We start from the raw sequence: 24,349 nt of genomic DNA on the forward strand, positions 1-24,349 counted from the left end.
CATCAGCGTGCTCACGCTGAGGCGCACCCCTCCCATCTTGTGTGAACATAAATTGAAGGAATGCTCCATTGTGTGCAGACCTTTTGGCCTGGATATTTCTGAGGTTCATGAACATGTTAGTCCACAGAGTGTCCTGTTTCCTTGTCGCCTCAGACGCACCCAGCGTGAAGGAACGCTGCTCCTGTTTGTGCGTGTTTTGGTACAAATGTATGAGGACGGGGGCGGGGCCTTCTGCTCAGGAGCTGCTGTGCCAGTCTGTCAGCTGTTGTGCACAGACGGTCAGAGACCAAAAACTCACCATCCTCCCAAACACACACATATGCCATATGTGCATGAACGCAATTGAAGACACGCAGCATCAAGAAACAAAGCTTCGTCTGTGGACCGATGGCAATAAACCCCTGACCTGCTTTTTATGCAAACATGACATTCTGCAGGTTTTTCTCACCGTGAGAAGGGAGCCTTGCTGCACCAGTCTCCACTGCAGTTTGGCCCTCTTCTCCATTTTGTTTTGTATTTCACCACCTGTTTAGTTTTGTGTTGCACTTTTGTGTTGTGGTTAAGTATTCTGTATTAGTTCTTTGTATTTTGTAGTTTTGTGCCCACTCTGTTTAGTCTTTTGGTTAATAGTTATGTTAAGTGAAGCTGTAGGGGTGAACTGCCATTTTCTTTAGTCCATGTTTTCTCCTGTTTTTGTTAGGTTAGGGAGGTTAGAGTTTTGTCATTTATTTCCCCTTTCTTTCATTTACAGGTACGATTACATGTTTCAGTTAGTTGGGGTTTTGTTTGTCATTTTGGCCTGGGTTCACCCTGAAGCCTTTTAGCTTCACTTTTAGTTCTTGTTGGTGGTTGGTTATTTGTAAATAAATTTGTTATTTTGTATGGAGACAATTCGTTTGGTCTTTGTGTTACAGTCAAATTATTAGCCAAAACTTTACTTTTTTTATGTTATGCCCCCCTAGGTACCCCTTAGACACAAAGGGGGCGTAACAAAGTTAAAAAAAACAAAACCTAAACAGACGTGTTCAGGCGAGTGTCTGTTCAGGTGAGTCTGTGTTCAAGTGGGTGTCTATGCCTAGGTGACTTTGTTTTCAGGTTAACTTCGTTTATAGGGTGGGTGGGTGGGTGAACCTACCAGGCTCACTTGATAATGGAAAAGATAACAAGGCCCAGAACAGCAAGTTAAAAGACCAAAACCAGCACCCCAGGGGCACAGACACCCCCAGGCTAAGATGTGCTATGATCCCCAGCTCATGGCATACCCAGAGATCTCGGAGACCCCCACTCCTTGGAGAGAGGGCATCACTAAGGCTCAGGAAGTCAATAGCCATGGCACAAAACTGTGGGGTATCTGACTACCACCCACAAGAGATGGGGAAGAGGACAGAAGATCTAGGACTACCACCCTTCTTATGTAATGTGTATATTAGTGTGTTTTGGCATGTATTGGTGTGTATTGATATGTATTGGTGTGCATTCGTGTGTATTGTGTGTATTGGTGTGCATTGTCATTTATTGGCGTGTAATGGTGTGTATTGGCTTTTATTGGCATGTATAGGTGAGTACCGGTGTGTAATGGTGTGTGTATTGGTGTAAATGGTAAATGGCGTATACTTGTATACTAGGCCTGCACAAGAAATCGCAAATTTATCACTGTCTCAATATCCAGCTGTTCAATATGGGTATCGCAAAAGACGGCTAAAATTGCTATTAATGGTTACCTTAAATGTGCTACAACAATCTTATGACAGCTTGAATTATTTAACAAATCAAATAAATCCTTTTATGCATTTGACCAATAGAATGGAGCCCTTTTATATCAGATTTTCACCTATGTAGACGACAGGTCATTTGGAATATAATTTAAGTCATGTTAACTCTTACTTAAATTAAACTGTTGCAGCAAAATAGAAATGATGCTTTTGATTATTTTATATGTTCATATACCACAAGTTATATCATCATTGCAGCATTGATCACAGATATCGTGCTGCCCTTTATATAGCGCTTTCTACCTTCCTCGATGACCCAAAGCAGTCACAAACCCATTCACACACACACATTTGCACACTGGTGGCGACTCTGCTGCCAAACACCGGTGCCAACCTTCCACTAAAGCGGGGGTCGGCAACATGCAGCTCAGGAGCCGCATGCGGCTCTTTAGCGCTGCCCTAGTGGCTCCCTGGAGCATTTTCAAAAATGTTTGAAAATGTAAAAAGATGGGGGAGAGAAATATATGTTCTGTTTTAATATGGTTTCTGTAGGAGGAAAAACACGACACAAACATTCTTAACGTTTTCCAATGCTGTAAGAATGTGTAGGAAATATATTGTAACACCCGGCCAGTACATCACTTGCAGTGGACGATACGGGAGCCAAAATGTCAAAAGTGTTGAGCTGTCAATCAACTAGCTGCGCTAGAGAACTGTCCGTGTCCCACACACTGCTGGACACGGACCAGTCTCAGAGAGGAGGAGCCAAAAAGAGAAGCTGAGAGCACAGCTTCTTACCGGCCTGTCAAGCCCAATTATCTTGAAAACATTGAAGATTGCACAGGTGTCATCAACCTCTCTCCCTTCCACACTTACGGTGCAACATAAAGAAACAACATAACAGGAAGAATAAACTAAGGTGGAACAACAAAACTGCCACATGAAAAGAAACGTGGGCAAACAGAAACGCTCCAGCTGAGCCCTAATAAGATCATCATCCCACATCCCACAATCCCCTGCTGCTAACAGACCTAAAATGCACATGACCGCCACTACAATTTCAACATTTCCGTCAACGAAAATTTGCGTCATAGCCTGCGACACACGTTTCTACCAGCATGGCATTTTTTCTTTTGTTTTTTTTTTCTTTTAGTGGACCGCTACGCAGGTGGCTGATGTAAATCGAATCACTGTCTGTTCCGTGCATTGCTTGATGAAGTTAAAGGAAATATTCTGATCTCCTGCCACACAACACAATCCGATGGCTGTCCAGGGGGGTATTCCAGAAAGCAGGTTATGCTAGCTCCCACGGTAAGTTTGAGGCTAAGGAAGTTGATAACCTCAGCTTTCAGTTCCAGAAATGGAGGTATGTTTCAGGGTATGTCAAGTTGCCATAGCAACTCATGCTCTGAACATAACCTGGTCTGTAGCAGGTTTAGTTGAAGGTTAGTTTGTTTTCAGAGAGGTGAAGCAGCATGGCGTGTCCATTTGAAGATGATTTGTGTTTTTCTGTGTGTGTTGAGAGTTTTCCAATGTTCATGAAGGCCCTTTGGGAGCAGAATGAATCAGCTCAGCTACTGAATTATGCATCAGCTCCAAGCTGATCATTGCCAGATAGAAACAAAACTATTATTTTTCAGACATTTGGGTTGCTTGCTTGTTCTTACACTTCTCCAGCGCCGCTGAGCTCGGACCGACTTTAACGTTCAGATTTGTTGAACAAAAATTTAGAGGGGATAGATACTCGTTCTTTTTGAGCACATTTGCTCAGAATCACATGTGAACAACATTTAATATGAAATAAATGTTTTACATTTAAAACTATTTGAACAGTTTTTTTTAAATTAAACTACAAACAATCCCTTTGAAAAACTATCAGTGCATAAAATTTATGAATCTGTGTTGCATGTAAGTGAAGATTTAGTTAGGGTTAACCCAAACCTCATCCATCCATCCATCCATCTTCTTCCACTCATCCAGGAACGGGTCACGGGGGCAGCAGTCTAAGCAAAGATGCCCAGACTTCCCTCTCCCCGGCCACTTCCTCTAGCTCTTCTGGGGGGCCAGACGAGAGACGTAGACTGTCTAACGTGCCCTGGGTCTTCCCCCGGGCCTCCGCCAAGTGGGACATGCCCGGAACGCCTCCCCAGGGAGGCGTTCCGTTCAGACCAAACGCCCAAGTAACTCAACTGGCTCCTCTGGATGTGGAGGAGCAGCAGTTCTACTCTGAGCTCTCTCCGGATGACCGAGCTCCTCCCCCTGTCTCTAAGGGAGCGCCCAGCCGCCCTACGCAGGAAGCTCATTCAGGGAACCTCGTTCTTTAGGTCGTGACCCATCAGTTTAATTTCATAAAGTCTTTTTTCTTGTTTTAGCTCTAACCTGTTTGGTTACTTCTACTCATCTTAGCAATCAGTTGACAGTGCAGTCAGTGACCCTGCCACTCCCACAAACAGATGAATGTGAATGTTTTTCTCCACCTCCCATTTTTGCTTTTTTTACACCTTTCGCTACACTGACAGTCATAAAGACAGCTGTGAAAACAACATGATGACTTCTATAGTAACTTTCAGAGCTGCTAATATCTACTTTACTGAGGAGCTGGTCTCAGAGCAGAAGCTGCTTCCAGTGGGTCTAAACCCAGAACTGTTAGGTTCTGTTTGGGTCCAACTGGCCATTACCAAATGCAGTTGTTTGAAGACAGATTAAAAAATGTCTGATGATCATGATGTGGAAAAATGAGACGTTGGAGCAGTGAAGATTTAATATCACAAGCTAAAGCTAAAAGAGCGATATTAACATTAAATTAATTCTACCTGTTGGATTTGATAAAACCCAGAACAGCAAGACGACAAAAGAACCCATCCTCAGACCGTAACTTTATCTCTTTGGGTCATTTTCTTCTAGAAAGCTTGAAGACTGACTACTTTTTGGAGCAGGCCCCCTAGTGGCCACAAGCTGAACTGGCACGGTTCCTGAAACCCGCCGCTTTTTGGACAGAAAACTTCTCAAATCCGAGAACTTGGGCTGCCGAAATGACACTTAGGTTCTGGTCTTAAACACGATCCCTTCACCCTGTCCTTGCGCGTGCGTGTGAGCAGCTCACCTTTCATCCAGTCCACCACCTGGCTCGTGCTCCATTTGCTCACCGGCTCCATCACCAGCGCCATGGAGGAAACTTTGCGCAGACTCTCCGTCGCACACCGGAGGCTAAGTCAGAACGTTAGAGACGCCCCCCATCTTCTCCCAGTCAAGCATCCCGTTCACCGTTCACGCCGGAGTCCGGTGCATTCCGCTCCAGTCGTGTCTCTCTGCGTCAGTCCGGTCCTGCTGAATGCGCGTGCTTGGGCGCGCATGTGCACAGCCGCGCAGCCAGCAGCGGCGTGGGATCGAAACTCACGCCGGACTCGACACGAAGCTCACCGCCCTCTCTGGATACGATTTATCCGCGCATGCGCCCGGTGAGTGGCGGCGCGTTCACGTCTGTTTCCCCGTGGAGCGCTCGTGCTGCTCTAGCTGAGGGTGGAGAACAAGCTTGCTGTAAACTCCAGGAAAACCAGGGAGATCATTTTCAGGAAGCGTGGCACCGACGCAGCCCCCTCCATGTTAATGGGGAACATGTAGAGCAGAGGTGTCCAAATCCAGGCCTCGAGGGTGGGGTCCTTCATGTTTCCCAACCAACCTGCCATTGAAGCTCCTTATTGGCTAAACACACCTGATCCAGGTAATCAATACGGCAGGGTGTCTGGAAAATCACCAGGAGGCCTGGCTTTGGACACCCCTGTTTTTACTCATCTGACATGTTCATATCTGTACAGATTACTCTGCACATTACGGACATTTTATATATTTGCACATTTCCTTTGTACATATTGATATTTTTCATTATACTTTGTTAGATTTTTTTTTCATTGGAATGGTGACTACTCCGATTTCATTGTGGGCAGTGACAATAAAGACATATTTATTCATCTTCCTGCTCTGGAACCGCTGAAGGTAGACCCACTTTCTTTCTAAAGCACAAATACCGAACTTTCCAGATGTTTAAACTTTCTTCCTCCTTAGTTTAGATTCACCTCCAAAGAAACATCATTGAAATTTAAGTTTATTTGTTTTCATTAGAAAATATGTTTCTGTGCTTCAAAATGACCTCACTTACTTCTGAAATTCATGGTGTTGTATTGGTTCAAAGGTAAATGAGCAAAATAATATTTTGGGTCTAAGAATCAACATTTAAAGTCACTTTTTCTTAAGTAGCCACTTTTCTGTAGCCACGCCTCTCGTTTGTGGGTTACAGCCCCAAAAGACCTCAGGCGTCTCAGTCCGGACCCGTGCAAGGTTAGGAACAGTGACATCCCGCGCCCGGGGAAGCTGGAGCCTATCCCAGCCACTGTTGGGCAAAGGTGGGGTTCACCCTTGAAGGTTTGCTATCACAAAGACAGACAAACACGCACTCACGTTCACACTTGATGACAACTTAGAACAAAACAGGCACAAATGTTCCTATAAGACACTTTCCAAAACCAGGTGAAAAGAAAGACATGATTACGATTAACTGCTATTTGTGTGTCTTTTCTTTGTAAAAAAATAACAATGAAACTTTGTCATATTATAGAAATGAAAGCTAAAGCTGCTTGGGGGAGCCAATACCGTTTGTAGTATAGTGTACATGAGCGTGCACAGCTGACAGAAGGGCAGCATAACTGAATGAACTCAGTCAAGAGCAACACCATAAAGTCTAATAGTTACAGACAGTTTGCACTTTTTAAATATAAAAACTCAGTGATGAACAGATCACCAGAACATAAGATTTCTTTTGATAAATATCTTACATTACAACATTTCAATAAATTATTAATGAAGATATATGCCCTGTGGTTAGGGGGTCAAAAAGAAAACTACCAACGTATTCCCTGCGTGTCGTAAAAGGCGACTAAAAGGGACGGAGCGAGAGGACTGGGAATCCTCTCCCCTGTAACTACATTCCTAACTACGGACAGGGCAGAGTTGGGAAGGGGAGATTACCTCCCCAAACCCTTAAGATTGGGTCGTTGAATGTGCGGGGGTGTAGTACGGACGGAAGCAAAAGAGATCTGATTGGAAGGATGTTTGGAAGGAGGGGAATGAGCGTGTTAGCACTGAGTGAGACAAAGATGAAAGGGAAGGGTGTTTGGAAGTGTGAGTGGGAGAATGTCTGGTGTAGAGAGCGGGAGAGCAAGAGAAGGTGTGGTTTTGCTGGTGATCTGTGAGGTGAGACGATGTGTGGTTGAATGGAAGGAGGTTTCACCAAGACTGATGTGGGGGAAAGTGAAATTTCTGAAGGAGTTGTGGGCGTTCGTGAGTGCATATGGTCCTGGCAGTGAGAGGAATGAAGAGGAGAGAGTGACCTTCTGGAACGACTTGGATGAGTGTTTGCAAGGATTTGGAGCAAATGTGAATGTAGTGCTGATGGGAGATCTGAATGCTAGAGTGGTTGATGAGAAAATTGAGGGTGTTGTTGGCGGGCATGGTGTTCCTGGAAAGAATGATAATGGTAAGAGACTGATAGGAATGTGCACTGAAAGAGAGATGGTGATTGGGAATACATGGTTCAGAAAGAAAGAGATCCATAAGTATACGTGGGGGAGGCAGAGTGGTGGAAGAGTGATTGACAAAGCACTGATGGATTATGTGGTGGTTTCAAAGGTTGCATGTAGTAGATTGCTGGATGTAAGTGTGAGGAGGGTGTGTGGATCAGGTGTTTGTTGTGAGACAGGTGTGTGAAAAGTTTTTGGCTAAGGCGAGGGAGGTGTTTTGGGCATTCATGGATTTAGAGAAGGCGTATGATAGGATTGATAGAGAGGCGTTGTGGGTTGTGTTGAGTATGTATGGTATTGATGGTAGATTGTTGGAAGGTGTGAAGAGTTTCTATAGAAACAGTAGAGCGTGTGTGAGAGTAGGAGAGTGGGAAATAGCATGAGTGAGTGGTTTCCTGTGAGGGTTGGTCTGCGTCAGGGATGCGTGATGTCTCCGTGGTTGTTTAACGTGTATATGGATGGTGTGGTAAAAGAGGTGAATGAAAGGGTGTTGGGTATGGGTGTGAGCATGGTGAATACTGACGGCAGCGAATGGAGTGTGAATCAGTTGCTGTTTGCAGATGATACTGCACTAGTGGCTGACTCAGAAGAGAGCTTGGCTCGTCTGGTTGAGGAGTTTGGAAGGGTGTGCGACAGAAGGAAGTTGAGAGTGAATGTGGAAAAGAGTAAGGTGATGAGGTGTACGAGGTTAAAGGGTGAACGTAGATTGAATGTGGCATTAACCCTTGTGCTATCTTAGATGACCCCACCCTTACTTTGACGTGTTCTCCCTACCATGACAAAGGTGGATAAAGGTGGAAAGATTTCATGTAATCCATGGACACCAGTGAAGATCACAAATCATTGAAGAAAAAAGATTCAGCGCACTGTCTAGTGGGTCTAGATGACCCAACTCCCAATGTTAAAGTGCCTAGGATAGCACAAGGGTTACATGGGGAGTTGTTGGAAGAGGTAGAGTGTTTTCAGTATTTGGGGTCGTGTGTCTGTGTGGATGGTGGAATAGGGGGAGAGGTAGAGTTTAGAATGAACGAAGTACGAAAGATATGGGGGGGAATGAAGAGAGTGTTTGAATGTAGGTCACTAGGAAAGGATGTGAAAAGGAGATTGTATGAGGGTGTGGTGGTGCCTGCATCGTTATATGGGGCTGAAACGGAGTCTGAAAGCGGTGGAAAAGAGGAAGCTGAATGTAGTTGAGATGAGATGTTTGAGGAGTATGTGTGGTGTGACGCGTATGGATCGTGTGAGAAATGAAGTTATCCGAGAGAGAACTGGTGTGACGCGAGAGTTGGCTGATAGAGCAGAGCAAAAGGCACTGCGATGGTTTGGACATGTTGAAAGAATGGAAAGGGAGCGTTTGGTGAAAAAGGTGTACGAATCTGATGTGAGTGAAGTGAGAATGAGAGGAAGACCGTGAATGGGATGGACAGAGGGTGTAAGGAGAGTGTTAAATGCAAGAGGGATGACTGTGGTGCAGGGGAGAGAGGCTGCTCAGGACAGGGATGGGTGGAGAGAGTTTGTGTATGAATGAATGAATGGGTGTGGTAGAGGTCTGGTCTTGGGATGATGCAGCAAGGGGAAACCAGCCTTGGCTGAGGCCCTGCTGTGGAGGTGCCCACACTGGAGTGTGCAGCTGACCCTGGTGCAGTGTGGTGTGGCTTAGACCAGGCCTCAGACCAGTCACACACACACACACACACACACACACACACACACACACACACACACACACACACACGCACTCACACACTGAAGGAGGAGGGTTTGGACAAAACAAGTGGAATACAAATACAGGCAAAGACAAAGTTCTTTTTAAGGTCTGATTTTTTTTTTAACAACCAAGGTGATGCGGATGGATTGCAGGTGTGTCGGGGTCCCCAACAGTAATCCAGTACTCCTGTGGAGACAGAAGAACCAGTAGAAAATAACCAGAGGATGGGACCTGCTAAACCAGAACTCTGGGAGTATTGTTGGGGAACGTCAGGAAGCCGGAGGTGGACCGTGTGAGCTCCATGATTACCTTCTCCCATAAATCCACGTTTTTCTGTTGGGTTTGAGCGGGACAAACATCAATGAAAGAACTTTGAACCGCGGTGAAATTCCAGACATTCCTCCGACCTCTACAGTGACTGTTTGTCATCACAAAGTCAATCATTTCCATCCTGGCAGCTGATGGGATCCAAAGCTCAGCCACTCTATTTGTGTCCGTTTGTGTCTGATGTCAAAGACTTTAAAGTTTTAAAAAGATCTGTGAGTCACACATTTTTCCTTTAATCTTCTCCAGTTGAATTCCAACTACGGCGATTTTTCTAAGTGTTTGCATTTCACATGATACATTATCAGCAGACACTTTCATGGCCTGATGCTGCCTTCTGCTGCAACAAACACACAGTTTTAGTGTCAACGTTAAGCCAAAGAGTTTGGGAGAAAATAAAGTTGTTCCTCCTGCTCTTCAGTGACTGAACAGAACATCATTCACTGTCCTAAAATGACCCCTAAAGAGGATCATCTTCATTCCTTTTCAGAATAAAAAGCTCGTTCAAAGCGACTGCTCAAAGTGGGAAAGACGTCTGTTTTCAGCAGCAGAGTTACGTTCTAGCTGCACCAATGCTGTGTCACCAAAAGAGAAAACTGCACATTTTACAGCTGTAAACAGAGCTGAGAATCTAAGCCCCGCCTCTTTTCCTGTTACTTTTTTAAGGCACATTTCTATTTTCAGCTCCTCATTTGTTCTAAAAATAGATCCTAACTTAAGCCCCTCCCCGAGCTGGGAATTTCCAGACAGCAGGTGTTTAGTATTTCAGCCGTGAGTGCTTGCACACACTCCATCTCCAAGACGTGCAGACGAGCCTCTTCAGCTCTGTCACAGAGACGCTCGGACATCAGAAGCACGATGACAAACAGCAAAGCGTGCCTGGCAGCGGCTCTGTGCTCCCTCCTCTTCCTCTCCACCTTCCTCAGCAGCGCCCATTCAGGTGAGTCCATGCTCTGTGACCAACAATCCTTCAGACTGATTCCCAGGACTGTGTTCATCAGTGTCTGTGTGTTGACAGCCAGCTGCTGCTTGAGCTACAGCAGGCGCCGGCCGCCCTGCAAACTCCTTCTGGGCTACAGCATCCAAACCATCACCGGTTCCTGCGACCTGCCCGCCGTCATGTGAGTGAGAGCAGGCAGCAGCTTCACTGCCTTCAGACCCTCAGGGCAGGTTTTTGAAGATGAAACTTCAGAGAAACCAGTTGAGGACAGAAGCAGAGATGTGCAGAGCATTCATGTGACTGTGGTCTTCCTCCACAGTCTCCACCTTCCAGGGAAGTTCCTGTGTGCAGATCCCAGCATGAGATGGACCCAGAAGCTCCAGCTCTGTGTGGAGTGAGTAGAAAGGCCTTTCTTTGCTTTGCATGGTGCTGGGATGCTTGGCTGTTCATTCAACTCCTCTCATGTTTCTTGTAGGGAAAGGAAGAGGAAGGCTGCTCAGGTCCTCAACACCTCTGCAGACTAGAGTTCACAACTCAGCGGTCTGGAGGAAAGCTTCCCCGGCAGCTCTGCAGTTTTCTGCTGGCTTCAGCGCAGACATCCAGGAGCTGGAGTGGGACCCTTCCCTATTTCTGTTCTGTTTTATAAACAGAGAAGTGTAGTGTTCGAATACACAGTTGGCTTAAAGACTCACTAAAAACTTTGTGCTGAGATTTGTCCGCTCCGGCGTCTCTGTGCTCTAAGATCAAGTAAGAAAGAACTTTGTTTGTAAAAAGTGACCTTTGTGTTTGTAAAAGATTTTAATAAAGAATCCTTTTAGTAAAATGTTGTGTCTTTGTGATGTTTGGAGACAGCAGATGGCGAGATGAACCTTCTTCCGTGAAAAAAATGAAGTTCCACGTGATAAACATAGAGACTCTGACGACAAACAAACCTAAAAAAGACTTCTAACGTCTCCATTTGAAAAAGCTTCCTTTTGACTCTTGTGACGTTGGATTGATCACATTGTGCCAAAAATACAGCTTCATGGTTGGATGTTTTTTTCAGTGGTACATAAATCTAAAGGATGCTGAAGAAAATGTTCTGTGGGCCGGCTCCGTATTGATCCACACAAGAAATGTGGAACTTTTCCGGTTTCCAGAGCTGTTAACAAAACCTCTGACAGGTTTAGTAATGATACAGAGAGAGGGAACAAAGCCCGGCATCGGCTTTCTGCGCTCCTCTTTCCCACGACACTGGACCATAATGGTTTTGTGAGAAAAGGTCTGCCACTGACCTGGGTCTGAGGCTACTCTCCCTTCTTCGAGTTTTGGTTCAAACTGTTGAAGTGTCATTTTATGTCCTGGATTTCCCAGATTTCAGCGTCTCTTTGAAGTCGAGCTTTTATGTCAAAAGAAACTTCATTGTCTGCAGTTTCAGCTTTCAGTGGTCATTGTTCTTTATTTCACATGTTAGCCTGAACATCAGCGTGCTGAAAGCAGACTTCTATGCACCATGATCAGCGTCTGTCAGGAATTTCCAAATCAAAACACTGAATGTGTTCGATTTTACAATTGGAGGATTTTCACCAACAAAAAAATAAAATGAAGAAAACAAAGAAAATAAAGGATATATTGACAAAACTGAGGACAGCTAGTCGTTAATTGACTGGATAAAATGGAAAAGTAAAAGAATATAAAGAAATACACAAATACAAATACACACACGCGAATACAACTACACACACACTGGCACAAATACACACATACATACAGACACACACACACCGGTACAAATACACACACAGGTAGAAATACACACACACATACAGACACACACGTACACACACACACACACGTACAGACACACACACACAGGTACAAATACACACACATACACACGTTGGTTAAAAGAGAGGTGAAAACAAGAGCTGAGCTGTCAATCAACTGGCTGTGCTGGAGAGCTGTCCGTGTCCCATACACCGCACAACTCTGAACAGTCTCAGAGAGCAGGAGGCAGAAAGAGAAGCTGAATGTGATCCCTCTTTTCCGGCATTAAGCTAATTTATCTTAAACACCTACAACATTGAGCATCGCACATGGGACATCACCCTCTCCCCTTCCCACATTGATGGTGCAACAAAAAGAAACAAACATAACAGGAAGAATTAACTAAGGGTGGAACAACAAAACTCTCATATGAAAAGAAACGTGGGCAAAAAGAAACTCCCATGCTCAGCCCTATTTTGACCAGGAGATCTCATCCCACAATCCCGTGCTGCCAGCAGACCCAACGTGCACGTGACCGCCACTACATTATGTAACCTCTTTAACAAGAAAACATCCAAAATACATTCAACCATGTAATGATGGTTCCAAACCTCCACCTCCATCAGGGAGTCTGTAACAAGCCTGGGCAGAACCGGCCTTCATCCAGGTCATCTCCGCTTTGCAGGGCACGCCTCAGTTTCTCCCAGAACACCTGTGGGTTTTGGGCTCGCGCCCAGCTCAGGTAGGTTTGCCTCTTCAGCAGCCTCCTCATGCGATGGTACGGAGAAAGCTGATTCAGTGGAATTTCCTCCAGGAAGATTAAGATCAGAACGTCTTTTTGGTCATCAAAGAGACGAAAGCTGGAGAAAAGATGAAGCAAAGCAGGTTCAGCTAAAACAAGAGTCCTAAGAGTGGAAATGCACTCAACAACAAAATGATATGAAGAATGAGACAGAAAAGCAGCAGGACGCTGCCAAAAAGACTTTGATATTTAAACAAACCACAGGAGAAACATCCGATATAAGAAAACTCTTTTATGGTGACCCATAATCGACCCAAAAAACTGTTTCTTTGGTCCAAACTAAACTAAAACGCCAAAACACACAGTAGCAGCAAAAAGAAGATCCTGAACAGCAGCAGCAGCTTCCGTTAGGACGGATGTTACCTGGCTGCCTGAACCTCTCTGGAGCACCATTCACTCTCCAGGTATCTGCGGCTGATGACGCAGATGGTCTTCCTGCTTCCATAAATGGCATCAGTGATGTTGTCTAATATCGGTCTGCCTGCGGGAGCAGAGTTCAGTGAAGTCAGAACCTGCAGCTTCAATGTAGTTTACATTCACATGTCCTTTAGAGCAGCGGTCCTCAACTTCCGGGCGGCGGACTGGTACCGGTCCGTGGGTCATTTGGTTCAGGGTCGCACAGAAAGAATAAATAACTTACATGACTTCCGTTTTAGTTATTTCAGAATGTGAAAGATGTTTTGTTTTGAAAAATCCCCCGATTCTCTGTTCCATCCGTCTATGTTACTCTTGACGCAGGCCAAGGCGCTCGTCTCGGTCACCTGATGGGTTACCGCTAAAATAAAACCCAGGAACTAGCAAAATGAATACAAAACAAACATCTTTGGAAAGTTTCTTTGCCAAGTGGAAAAGGCCCATCCAGGAGACAGAAGAGAAGCCTACCACTACCAAAAAAAGAAAGCTGCATTTTATAGACAGTACTTCATTTTAGAACCATGAGTGTGAGAATGCACAGAGTACGTCATGTCACAACCCTGTTCCTCGTTCATCGTAGCATTACTACAATAATTGTCCGCCACGTCTGAAACACCGGTCCGTGAAAACTTTCTATGACGTCCTACCGGCCCATGGCGTTCAAAAGGTTGGGGACCCCTGCTTTAGACCACATTCAGATACAATCTATACACGCCTTTTTCACTAATCCTTCTCAATTAATGTTTAACCCTTGTGCTATCCTATAACCCCCCCCCCCCCCCTTCCATTGAGGTGTTCCCCCTACCATGACAAAGGTGAATAAAGGTGGAAAGATTTCATGTAATCCATGGACACCAGTGAAGATCACAAATCATTGAAGAAAAAAGGTTCAGAGCTCTGTCTAGTGGGTCTAGATGACCCAACTCCCAATGTTAAAGTGCCTAGGATAGCACAAGGGTTACAGAAAAGAGAAAATAAATTGCATTTGAAATTATCATTGTTTTTTTAATGTCACTTTTTAAATAATGTATTTTGTAATTTACAATTCAATGACATTTCAATACAAGGTTTGCTTTAAATTCATTGTAAAGTCACTTCAAATCTACATCGTTGTGAAATGCCAAGCTGTTTGTGGGTCAGAATCTAAATGAAATTGCGAAACAGCACCCCTAGTCAAAAGCATTTGCACTTGCATTTCATCAAGACTTTTATTGGGAATGACATGTTACTTTGACTTATGACTAAAAGTTCTATGTTTTTATTAAAATGTGGATCATTGCTTCTCTGCAAAGTTAAAGAAAAAAGATGGAGGGCATTTTCCTGAATTCCTGGAACACACTTCTAAGTTACTACAGTTATAGCATCATATGGACCATCATACTACTCCCACCATGTCTGAAGGCTGCTCCAACATCTAATTTTTATGAAAGTCTAGTCAGTTTGAGACCAAATGTTTGGTGAAGCTCTCCTTCCTTTAAGAATTTTCCTCTAGTGTCTCATCAGAACGTCAGTCCAGAGGTTCATGTTGATCCAGATGTTCCCCTGTGTTCTAGTTCATCAGCAGTGTCTTTGAACTCTCAATGGATCCATGTTTGCCCAAAAGTCTCTTCCTGACTGTTGGATCATAAACTCTCACCTTAAGTGAAGCCTGTACAGCAATTTTCTACCTTTTTTAAAACTCACATTTAGTACTTTTGTTCAGATCTTTAGTCCAGATGTTTCTTGATTCAAGAGATCAGACAAACAAAACTCATGAATAAGTCTAAAATAGTTCATTAGGACTTTTTAAGGCCTGGGTTACAATTAAAAAAAAGAGTATTAGCAGAATCCTCCACGCTGCCACACTTTCACTTCCTTTTATGGTGACCGCTTCCGTTTTGTTAAATGTAACCACTTCATTTTCACTTATACGGCTATAACTGCCCTGAAAGGAGAAACATCTGAATTCTTTCGAAAACATCAAGAATTTAATGAAAACACAAATTTGAGTAAAAATTTCATTCACAAGAAAATTAAATATCAAAGAGAGAAAAAAAAGGTAGAAAAGAAGAAATTTAGCACCTTAAGGAATACAACTTCTGACAAGGGAAGTCAATTTCTAGGAGAAGGTCTTAGATTTGAGATGTAAATTATTATAAGAAACTCGTAAGATTACATTCTAGAATTTTCTGATTTTTCAGTTCCCACAGGTTTTTCCCCAGTTCATCAAAGTGAAATGTAGAAACTGCTGAAGGGGATCTTGCTGGTCTTACCTGGTTCAAAGTCGCGATGGTGCAAGCACAGCCTCCATCCCTGCTCTCCCTCAAGTTTTGGCAGAAGTTCGTCCATCACCCAGGGCTCATCGTGGTTGTTGTAGGAGATAAAAGCATCGTACTGGTTTGTGGATCGTTTGTTCTGATGTCTGGAGTCATAGAGCCAAGCCAAAAAGAGATAATAGGAGTAGACCAGCTGCCATCTCATGAAATGGAACATTATGGAGGCCAACATGAGACCGACAATAGAACATGTGGTGGACACGAAGCAGATGAAACCAGTGTCCACCATGCAGGATGAAGGGTCAAAGTTGAGCAGCTTCTTATCTTTAAAGCTTGGAGGATTTCTGCACAAAAAGTTATAAGCATCATAGAACTGAGTCTGATTGCTGGTTTTGATCCAGCGGAGGAACTGAGCATTGTTACAGTCACAGGTGAAGGTGTTACCCTGAAGATCCACATAACTCAGAGCGGGCAGAGACAATATGACCTCTTCTGTGATGTCAGAGTACTGATTTCCTCTCGCCTGCAGGAATTCCAGCTTCTTCAGGTTGGCATCTATGAAGAAATCCAGAGAAGACAGCTGTGTCCTTGATATGTAGAGACTCTTTAGGTTTGGAATTGGAGTAAACAGTTCTGGTGAGAGGGCTTTTAGGTCGTTTGAGCTGATCAGAAGATTTTCCATCTTGGGCGTATGGTTAAATGTGTCTTTGTGCAGGGACACCAGCTGAGTGCTCCTGGTGTCAAAGTGCAGGAGGTTTGTCAAACCCTGCAGGAAGTTGACAGGCAGGTGAGACTTAAGTCGGAAGCGCTGAGCAGAGAAAATGAAATCCTCCAAGTGGGACAGGTGGGAGAAAGGTGCTTTACACGGATGTTCACTCTTGTATTGGACATGGTTGTTGCTTAAATCCAATAGTTTTAGACTGACTAGAGCATTAAAAGCCCCAGAGTCCAGATCGTTTTTTTGAATGTTGTTGGCCTTTAGCTGCATGTGGATAAGATTTTTTAATCCATAAAAACTCATTTCATTCAAGTCCCCTAAATTATTTTGGTGTAAGGATAGGTTCTGAAGGGAACGCAAACCTTTGAACTCCTCTTTTTCAATCATAGCAAGCTGATTGTTACTCAAATAAAGGAATCTCAGATTTGGCAGGTGTCTTTTGAAAGCATTGTTTAACTTGATTATTTTATTGCTCTGTAGTTTCAGGATTTCCAGTCGCACCAAATCCTCAAAAACGCAATCTTTCAGATTCGAGATGGAGTTGTTTTGGAGGTAGAGGATTCTGAGCTCTGTCTGATTGGCGAAATCTTGACATTGGAGCCTGTTGATGCTGTTGCTTTTCAGATCCAGCTTGTAAAGTCCTGGAAGATTCCGGGTGGCAGATGGAACAAAAGGAAGCTTGTTCCCACTCAAAGTCAAAGTCTTCAGATGTGGAAGGCACTTGAAGGCGTCCTCAGAAATGGCCTGAATGTCATTGTCTGCCAAATCCAGCTCGGTCACATTGGTGCACAGCTCCAAAAGTCGGGCTTCAATGCGTCTCAGCTTGTTTCGTCTGAACTGCAGAGTAGACATGCTTGGGATGGAGCATGACAGGTTGATGAGCTTGTTTGGGTTCTGTTTCATGGCATTCATCCTCAGTAAGGTCAGCGTCTGGTTCACAGCTTGGAACAATGATCTCATGTCACTGAGAGTCAGGTGAAGCTGGCTGATGTCCAGAGAGGAAACTCGCCGCATAAATGTCTTTTTCACATCCCACTTTAACGGTTTTCTCTTATTCAATCCGATGCTGAAACGCAATAGATTTGGGAAAACATCTGCGGTAATCCTAAAGTCCTGAAAGGGGTTTAAACTCAAATCAACAGCATGAAGTTGGACAGATGTGTTGGTCAGCTCCCACGAATAAAAGTGTGTCAAATTATTCTGTTTGATGACGAGCTCCTGCAGCTGTGGCAGCTGCTCCAGGATCATATTTGCGTTTGTAAGATTTTGCAGCTTGTTGTAGGAAATATCCAAAAACCTTAAGCTTGACAACGACTGAAAGGAGGTGGAAGACACAACTTTTATCTTATTATGAGCAATTCTCAGTTCTGTCAGGCTCCACAGTCCATGAAAGACGTTTGAGTCCAGCTTATCAAGCTTATTGTGGTTTAAGTTTAACTTCTGGAGGGAGGTTAAGTTAGAAAAAGAAAACCTGTCCACTTGTAGAATGTAGTTCCTGTTGAGGTCCAGCTGGATCAGATGAGGAACGTGGGAAAAATCTGCGCGTCTGATCCTTGAAAGTTTGTTTCCAGATAAATCCAAACTGGTGACCGTTTTGGGAACGTCTTGGGGAACAGCATTGAGTTTTTCATTGTGACATAAAGCTGTGTTCCTGCTGACATGGCAGTTCTTGAGCGCGAATCCTCCCACAGGAATGACCATGCACGCCAACAGGAGCAAAAAGCTAGCCAAAGAATATTTTGACTCACTTCTGGACTTATTTAGGACCTTTTCCAATCCCATCTTCAAAAATATTTAGTCACAATGCCCTGATGAAGAAACTCACCATAAAAACTTCACAGAAAAGACAAAAGAAACCCATATAAACCCAAAATAAATTTAAATGCTTTTTCTATTCCATTAAAGTTCCTCTTACTTACTGTGCGTCTGATGGAAGTAGACAACTGATTTCTGGTCTTTAATTCTCCACACTTCTTCATTACCTGGGATTGGAGAACCTCTGCTTTGACTCACTTCCTGTTTGAGGCAGATCAAAGCAACACTTCTTCTTTCTAGAGGCTCGAGTCGTTTAGCCGATCACGTTTACGTTCACGGTAGGACGTCATGGAAAGTTTTCACGGACCGCTGTTTCAGACGTGGGGGAATATTGTTGTAGAAATGCTACGATGGAGGAACAAGGTTGTGACATGACATATTCTGTGCATTTATTTTGACAGGCATGACATCGTACGTGGCAGAGGGTGTCATCCTTCTCTCCCCATCCCACACTCATGGTTCTAAAATGAAGTACTGTCTATTAAATGCAGCTTTCTTTTTTTGGTAGTGGTAGGCTTCTCTTCTGTCTCCTGGATGGGCCTTTTCCACTTGGCAAAGAAACTTTCCATAGACGTTTGTTTTTTATTCATTTTGCTGGTTCCTGGGTTTTATTTTAGCGGTAACCCATCAGGTGACCGAGAAGAGTGCCTTGGCCTGCGTCAAGAGTAACATAGACGGATGGAACAGAGAATCGGGGGATTTCTCAAAATAAAACATCTTTCACATTCTGAAATAACTAAAACGGAAGTCATGTAAGTTATTTATTCTTTCTGTGCGACCCTGAACCAAATGACCCATGGACCGGTACCAGTCCGCCGCCCGGAAGTTGAGGACCGCTGCTCTAAAGGACATGTGAATGTAAACTACATGTGGCAAATTATCGTGGCAGATAAAAAGAAACAACCCTTCGGGGGCCGAGGCTTACCAACGGAGCACTGGGCAGACCAACGTGGAGGAGATTGGCAACATAAAATAAAACAGAAAACCCCTCACTCTGTGGCATGCACAAACGTGGAAAAAACAAAACAAAATATAAACTAAATCCGAACACGCCCCAATTGAGCCTCCACTGTTGTCGCCCACTTCACAAAGCCAACTTCGCAAAGCCCTCCACAAACCGCCGATAGTGTCTGGCAAACCCAAGAAATGACCGCAGTTGGTGCATGGATCAGGGGTTTCCATTTGGCCACCGCCTCAACCTTGGTGGGGTCTGTGGACACCCCTTTGGCTGCGATCATATGCCCCAGGTAATGTACCTGCCGTTGAAAGAAGGCACATTTACTCAGCTTAACCTTCAACCCCTCCCTCTGCAACCGTTCAAGCACCACCTCCAGCCTCTCCAAATGCTGATCAACTGTGGATGAAAACACCACAATATCATCCAAGTACAAAAACAATTATTTGCACTGTTGATCCCCGAAGAGCCAGTGCATGAGGCGCTGGAAGGTGCTAGGGGCATTGCAGAGTCCGAAAGGCATGCAATTCCATTCGAAGAGACCAAATGGAGTGCAAATGCTGTTTTGGCCTTATCTTCCTCTGCAACTGGGACCTGGTTGTAACCGCTGGCCAAATCTACGGTGGAAAACCAGCGGGCCCAGACCATCGAGTCTAAAGGGGGAAGAGGGAATGCGTCCTTCCTGGTTTTGTGTTTCAGCTGACAGTGGTCCACACACATACGGAGACTGCCATCCTTTTTCCTTACAAGCACGATTGGGGAGGCATATGGGCTGCTGCTTTCACTAATTACCTGGGATTCCAACAGCTGATTAATGTGTTCCTTCACACCTTCATAATCGGAAGGTGGGATGCGCCGGTAGCGTTGCCTAACCGGGACATTATCCAGCAGAGGAATCTGGTGGGTGATCAGCTCTGTACAGCCAAAATCACCCTCTCATGTGCTGCAAAGACAGATGCATAACATCCCAGAAGCGCTCTGGGATGTTTGTCTGCTCCTCTGCAGACAAAGGTGATAGGTTGGGCTGATCAATGTCAAGTGGCAGCAATAAATTTCTTTTTTTTTTTTTTTTTAACTTGTCTTGTCCAACAGCTGGGCAGACAGATGAGAGCTGAGGGCCTCTTGTGTTGGACATATTTTACTTTAACAAGAGGGGTTATTAATCTTCAGACAAACCAAAGGTATGTCTGAATAAACCCCTTTTGTAATTGAGGCCAAACTTTATTAATTTCAATCATGTCTGAAAATCTTTGGTGTTGGACCGGACGGAAAAGGAAAGAGGGGAAGAAGAGAGAGGGACGTTAGAGAGAGGGGGGGGTAGGAGGGTGATAATAGGAGGGGAAGGGGGATAAGACCATGAAGCAGCATAAAGCAACAAGTTTACTGGTTGTTAATCATTATGGTAAGGTTCAAATGTAGTAAAAAACAAAAAAACAAAACAAAAAAAGGGGCGGAGCCTGTCCACACACACACTGAAATGTATTAAACACACCTGTTAGTTGCAAAAATGTCCACCTGTCGACATGTACACAAAACAGATAGTGTTCACACGCATACTTGTGCCTTAAAACCAACTAGTGTGAAATATTTCAGTCATTCAGTCATGCAAACTGTTAGTGGAAAGGTGAGCTAACACCTGTGCTCAGGTGAGTGTTTATGTTCTTCTAAAATGGGTGGTGGAACGTGAAAAGAAGGCAGCAATAAATTTCATTGTCCCACCAGGAATCCAATGAGCCCTCCGGCCACGCACCCTGACCATAAATGTTTTTGGAGGGCCCGGTTTGTCCGGCACACAACTACCCCCCATGGTTACATTCAGGTAGGGGCAGGACGACATGAGTGTTGGCACCTCTACATGGTCACCTGAAGCCACACTTGAGCTACCAACTGCACCACCGAGTTTTGGCTCTGCAACTTAGTGGGCACTAGTTTTCCGCCGAGGGACCAGATTGGGCCGCCTGTCCAGCTTTCTTGCTGGCTTGACCACCCGGACACCATCACAGTCTTGTGCGTAGTGTCCCAGCTGTTGACACCGTCTACACCCTACCTAGCTACGGGTTTAAGGTCAGGTGTTGTTGGAGTTCTGCAAGAGGGAGAGGTTTTGGGTTAGCTGACTGATCTGCTGTTGCTGCAGTTTCAACATCCCCATAATGTCACTTAATGCGGAATCCTGGGGCTGGTCTAGCACCATCTGGTTACTCCAGACACCATTTTGGAAACCCAGCACTGAGGGACAGAATGACTTTGGTTTCGTCCTTCACCTGGCACCCCCTCACGCTCCCACCTGATTGCCTCCCCCCTGACCGCCAGCATTGTAGTGGTGGGCTGTCTCCGAGCGAACTGCTTCAGTTCCCGACGCAAGTTACCATCCAAAACATGTTCAATAAATTGGTCACGCAACAAAACCCCTGCATTTGGAACTTCATTAGGTGCGCATGCCTTAACAGAAGCCATCAGGCTCATTAGAGCCAAGGAAAATTCCTGCAGGGTTTCATCCTCCTGTTGCCGTTGTGAAAAGAAAGCTTCCTGTAAAGCCACATATGACTCTGTGGATCCATAGACTTCCTGTAAGACGGCTATGATTCTAGCTGGATCCTCTCGCTCACAGCGGGGGCAGAAATTGATCTCCTCACGTGCTTCTCCTTCCAGGTGATCAAATAAAATAAAAGCTTGGTCAGATAAGTTCAAGTGTCGTGCCCTCAAACAAGCATGTACTTCTTCGAGCCATTCTGATAGGCTTAAGCCTGTTCTCCCCCTAAACGTGGGGCATTTCTGGTCTCTAGGAACATATATCAACCTCTCCACTACAGTGGCAGAAGTGGGGGTCATTGGTACCGCAGCTGAGTTGGATGCATTGCTAGGACCAGGCAAATCTACATCTGGCTCCTGACTCAACCTCTCATTTTCAGCAGTTAATTGGGCAACAAAATCCCTTAATTGTTGAAATTGTTCCTCCATCATAAATACAAACACTGTAAAACAGCAACCATAGACCTTCAAAATACAACACTGGGCACTCCTTAAAAGAAGCCCACTGCTGCTTTGTTTGGCTTATGTTAAAGAAAAAAGAAAATATAAATACACGAACAAATAAACCATTAAAAAAAAGCTAAAATGGAATAAAACTTGGAACACACGTCTTGGCCAGATACTTTAAGGGATCCTGCCAACAACGCCACCTTGTGGCAAGTGGTCGTAGCAGATAAAAAGAAACAACAACTCCACCGCGGGTACAGGGTCCGGGGAACCCAAAGCAGCCAGGTAACATCCGTCCTAACGGAAGCTGCTGCTGCTGTTCAGGATCTTCTTTTTGCTGCTACTGTGTGTTTTGGCGTTTTAGTTTAGTTTGGACCAAAGAAACAGTTTTTTGGGTCGATTATGGGTCACCATAAAAGAGTTTTCTTATATCGGATGTTTCTCCTGTGGTTTGTTTAAATATCAAAGTCTTTTTGGCAGCGTCCTGCTGCTTTTCTGTCTCATTCTTCATATCATTTTGTTGTTGAGTGCATTTCCACTCTTAGGACTCTTGTTTTAGCTGAACCTGCTTTGCTTCATCTTTTCTCCAGCTTTCGTCTCTTTGATGACCAAAAAGACGTTCTGATCTTAATCTTCCTGGAGGAAATTCCACTGAATCAGCTTTCTCCGTACCATCGCATGAGGAGGCTGCTGAAGAGGCAAACCTACCTGAGCTGGGCGCGAGCCCAAAACCCACAGGTGTTCTGGGAGAAACTGAGGCGTGCCCTGCAAAGCGGAGATGACCTGGATGAAGGCCGGTTCTGCCCAGGCTTGTTACAGACTCCCTGATGGAGGTGGAGGTTTGGAACCATCATTACATGGTTGAATGTATTTTGGATGTTTTCTTGTTAAAGAGGTTACATAATGTAGTGGCGGTCACGTGCACGTTGGGTCTGCTGGCAGCACGGGATTGTGGGATGAGATCTCCTGGTCAAAATAGGGCTGAGCATGGGAGTTTCTTTTTGCCCACGTTTCTTTTCATATGAGAGTTTTGTTGTTCCACCCTTAGTTAATTCTTCCTGTTATGTTTGTTTCTTTTTGTTGCACCATCAATGTGGGAAGGGGAGAGGGTGATGTCCCATGTGCGATGCTCAATGTTGTAGGTGTTTAAGATAAATTAGCTTAATGCCGGAAAAGAGGGATCACATTCAGCTTCTCTTTCTGCCTCCTGCTCTCTGAGACTGTTCAGAGTTGTGCGGTGTATGGGACACGGACAGCTCTCCAGCACAGCCAGTTGATTGACAGCTCAGCTCTTGTTTTCACCTCTCTTTTAACCAACGTGTGTATGTGTGTGTATTTGTACCTGTGTGTGTGTGTCTGTACGTGTGTGTGTGTGTGTACGTGTGTGTCTGTATGTGTGTGTGTATTTCTACCTGTGTGTGTATTTGTACCGGTGTGTGTGTGTCTGTACGTGTGTGTGTATTTGTACCTGTGTGTGTGTGTCTGTATGTATGTGTGTATTTGTGCCAGTGTGTGTGTAGTTGTATTCGCGTGTGTGTATTTGTATTTGTGTATTTCTTTATATTCTTTTACTTTTCCATTTTATCCAGTCAATTAACGACTAGCTGTCCTCAGTTTTGTCAATATATCCTTTATTTTCTTTGTTTTCTTCATTTTATTTTTTTGTTGGTGAAAATCCTCCAATTGTAAAATCGAACACATTCAGTGTTTTGATTTGGAAATTCCTGACAGACGCTGATCATGGTGCATAGAAGTCTGCTTTCAGCACGCTGATGTTCAGGCTAACATGTGAAATAAAGAACAATGACCACTGAAAGCTGAAACTGCAGACAATGAAGTTTCTTTTGACATAAAAGCTCGACTTCAAAGAGACGCTGAAATCTGGGAAATCCAGGACATAAAATGACACTTCAACAGTTTGAACCAAAACTCGAAGAAGGGAGAGTAGCCTCAGACCCAGGTCAGTGGCAGACCTTTTCTCACAAAACCATTATGGTCCAGTGTCGTGGGAAAGAGGAGCGCAGAAAGCCGATGCCGGGCTTTGTTCCCTCTCTCTGTATCATTACTAAACCTGTCAGAGGTTTTGTTAACAGCTCTGGAAACCGGAAAAGTTCCACATTTCTTGTGTGGATCAATACGGAGCCGGCCCACAGAACATTTTCTTCAGCATCCTTTAGATTTATGTACCACTGAAAAAAACATCCAACCATGAAGCTGTATTTTTGGCACAATGTGATCAATCCAACGTCACAAGAGTCAAAAGGAAGCTTTTTCAAATGGAGACGTTAGAAGTCTTTTTTAGGTTTGTTTGTCGTCAGAGTCTCTATGTTTATCACGTGGAACTTCATTTTTTTCACGGAAGAAGGTTCATCTCGCCATCTGCTGTCTCCAAACATCACAAAGACACAACA

At 44.4% G+C, this 24,349-nt stretch overlaps 3 protein-coding genes across 5 annotated transcripts in view; 1 reads left to right on the forward strand and 2 right to left on the reverse strand.

Annotated features, from left to right (window-relative positions):
* The window catches only part of cnksr2a (connector enhancer of kinase suppressor of Ras 2a), an 83,785-nt gene extending 78,436 nt beyond the window's left edge, over nucleotides 1-5,349 (reverse strand). For all 3 annotated transcript variants that reach the window (XM_078938709.1, XM_023949961.2, XM_023949960.2), the window contains exon 1: nucleotides 4,816-5,349. In XM_078938709.1, coding sequence (XP_078794835.1) covers nucleotides 4,816-4,879 — 64 coding nt within the window. In that variant the 5' untranslated portion in view covers nucleotides 4,880-5,349. The remainder of the gene's footprint in view (nucleotides 1-4,815) is intronic.
* Nucleotides 5,350-10,031: 4,682 nt separating this feature from the next.
* LOC111946680 (C-C motif chemokine 3-like 1) lies at nucleotides 10,032-11,080 on the forward strand. The gene is made up of 4 exons (XM_023950385.2): nucleotides 10,032-10,257; nucleotides 10,336-10,438; nucleotides 10,577-10,651; nucleotides 10,733-11,080. Exons 1-4 carry the CDS (start codon nucleotides 10,176-10,178, stop codon nucleotides 10,779-10,781), a joined length of 309 nt encoding a protein of 102 aa, XP_023806153.1. The 5' UTR covers nucleotides 10,032-10,175; the 3' UTR covers nucleotides 10,782-11,080.
* A 588-nt stretch (nucleotides 11,081-11,668) lies between these two features.
* Nucleotides 11,669-18,143, reverse strand: tlr22 (toll-like receptor 22). Its single transcript, XM_004085014.5, has 3 exons — nucleotides 15,472-18,143; nucleotides 13,169-13,286; nucleotides 11,669-12,863 (listed from the first exon to the last, which is right to left on the reverse strand). Exons 1-3 carry the CDS (start codon nucleotides 17,972-17,974, stop codon nucleotides 12,626-12,628), a joined length of 2,859 nt encoding a protein of 952 aa, XP_004085062.2. The 5' UTR covers nucleotides 17,975-18,143; the 3' UTR covers nucleotides 11,669-12,625.
* Nucleotides 18,144-24,349: the final 6,206 nt, after the last annotated feature.

Source organism: Oryzias latipes, chromosome 20, assembly GCF_053564925.1.
Source record: "Oryzias latipes strain Hd-rR chromosome 20, Olatipes_Hd-rR_3.1".
NCBI classification, from domain to species: domain Eukaryota; kingdom Metazoa; phylum Chordata; class Actinopteri; order Beloniformes; family Adrianichthyidae; genus Oryzias; species Oryzias latipes.

What these genes read in the sequence shown, in the direction of transcription:
- LOC111946680 (XM_023950385.2), top strand. Translation starts at nt 10,176, where the DNA reads ATGACAAACAGCAAAGCGTGCCTGGCAGCGGCTCTGTGCTCCCTCCTC. An exon ending in TGCGACCTGCCCGCCGTCAT is followed by an intron (nt 10,439 to 10,576) that starts GTGAGTGAGAGC and finishes CTTCCTCCACAG; the next exon opens with TCTCCACCTTCCAGGGAAGT. An exon ending in AAGCTCCAGCTCTGTGTGGA is followed by an intron (nt 10,652 to 10,732) that starts GTGAGTAGAAAG and finishes TGTTTCTTGTAG; the next exon opens with GGAAAGGAAGAGGAAGGCTG.
- tlr22 (XM_004085014.5), bottom strand. Translation starts at nt 17,974, where the DNA reads ATGGGATTGGAAAAGGTCCTAAATAAGTCCAGAAGTGAGTCAAAATAT. An exon ending in CCATCGCGACTTTGAACCAG is followed by an intron (nt 13,287 to 15,471) that starts GTAAGACCAGCA and finishes CTGCTCCCGCAG; the next exon opens with GCAGACCGATATTAGACAAC. An exon ending in AGAGAGGTTCAGGCAGCCAG is followed by an intron (nt 12,864 to 13,168) that starts GTAACATCCGTC and finishes TCTTTTCTCCAG; the next exon opens with CTTTCGTCTCTTTGATGACC.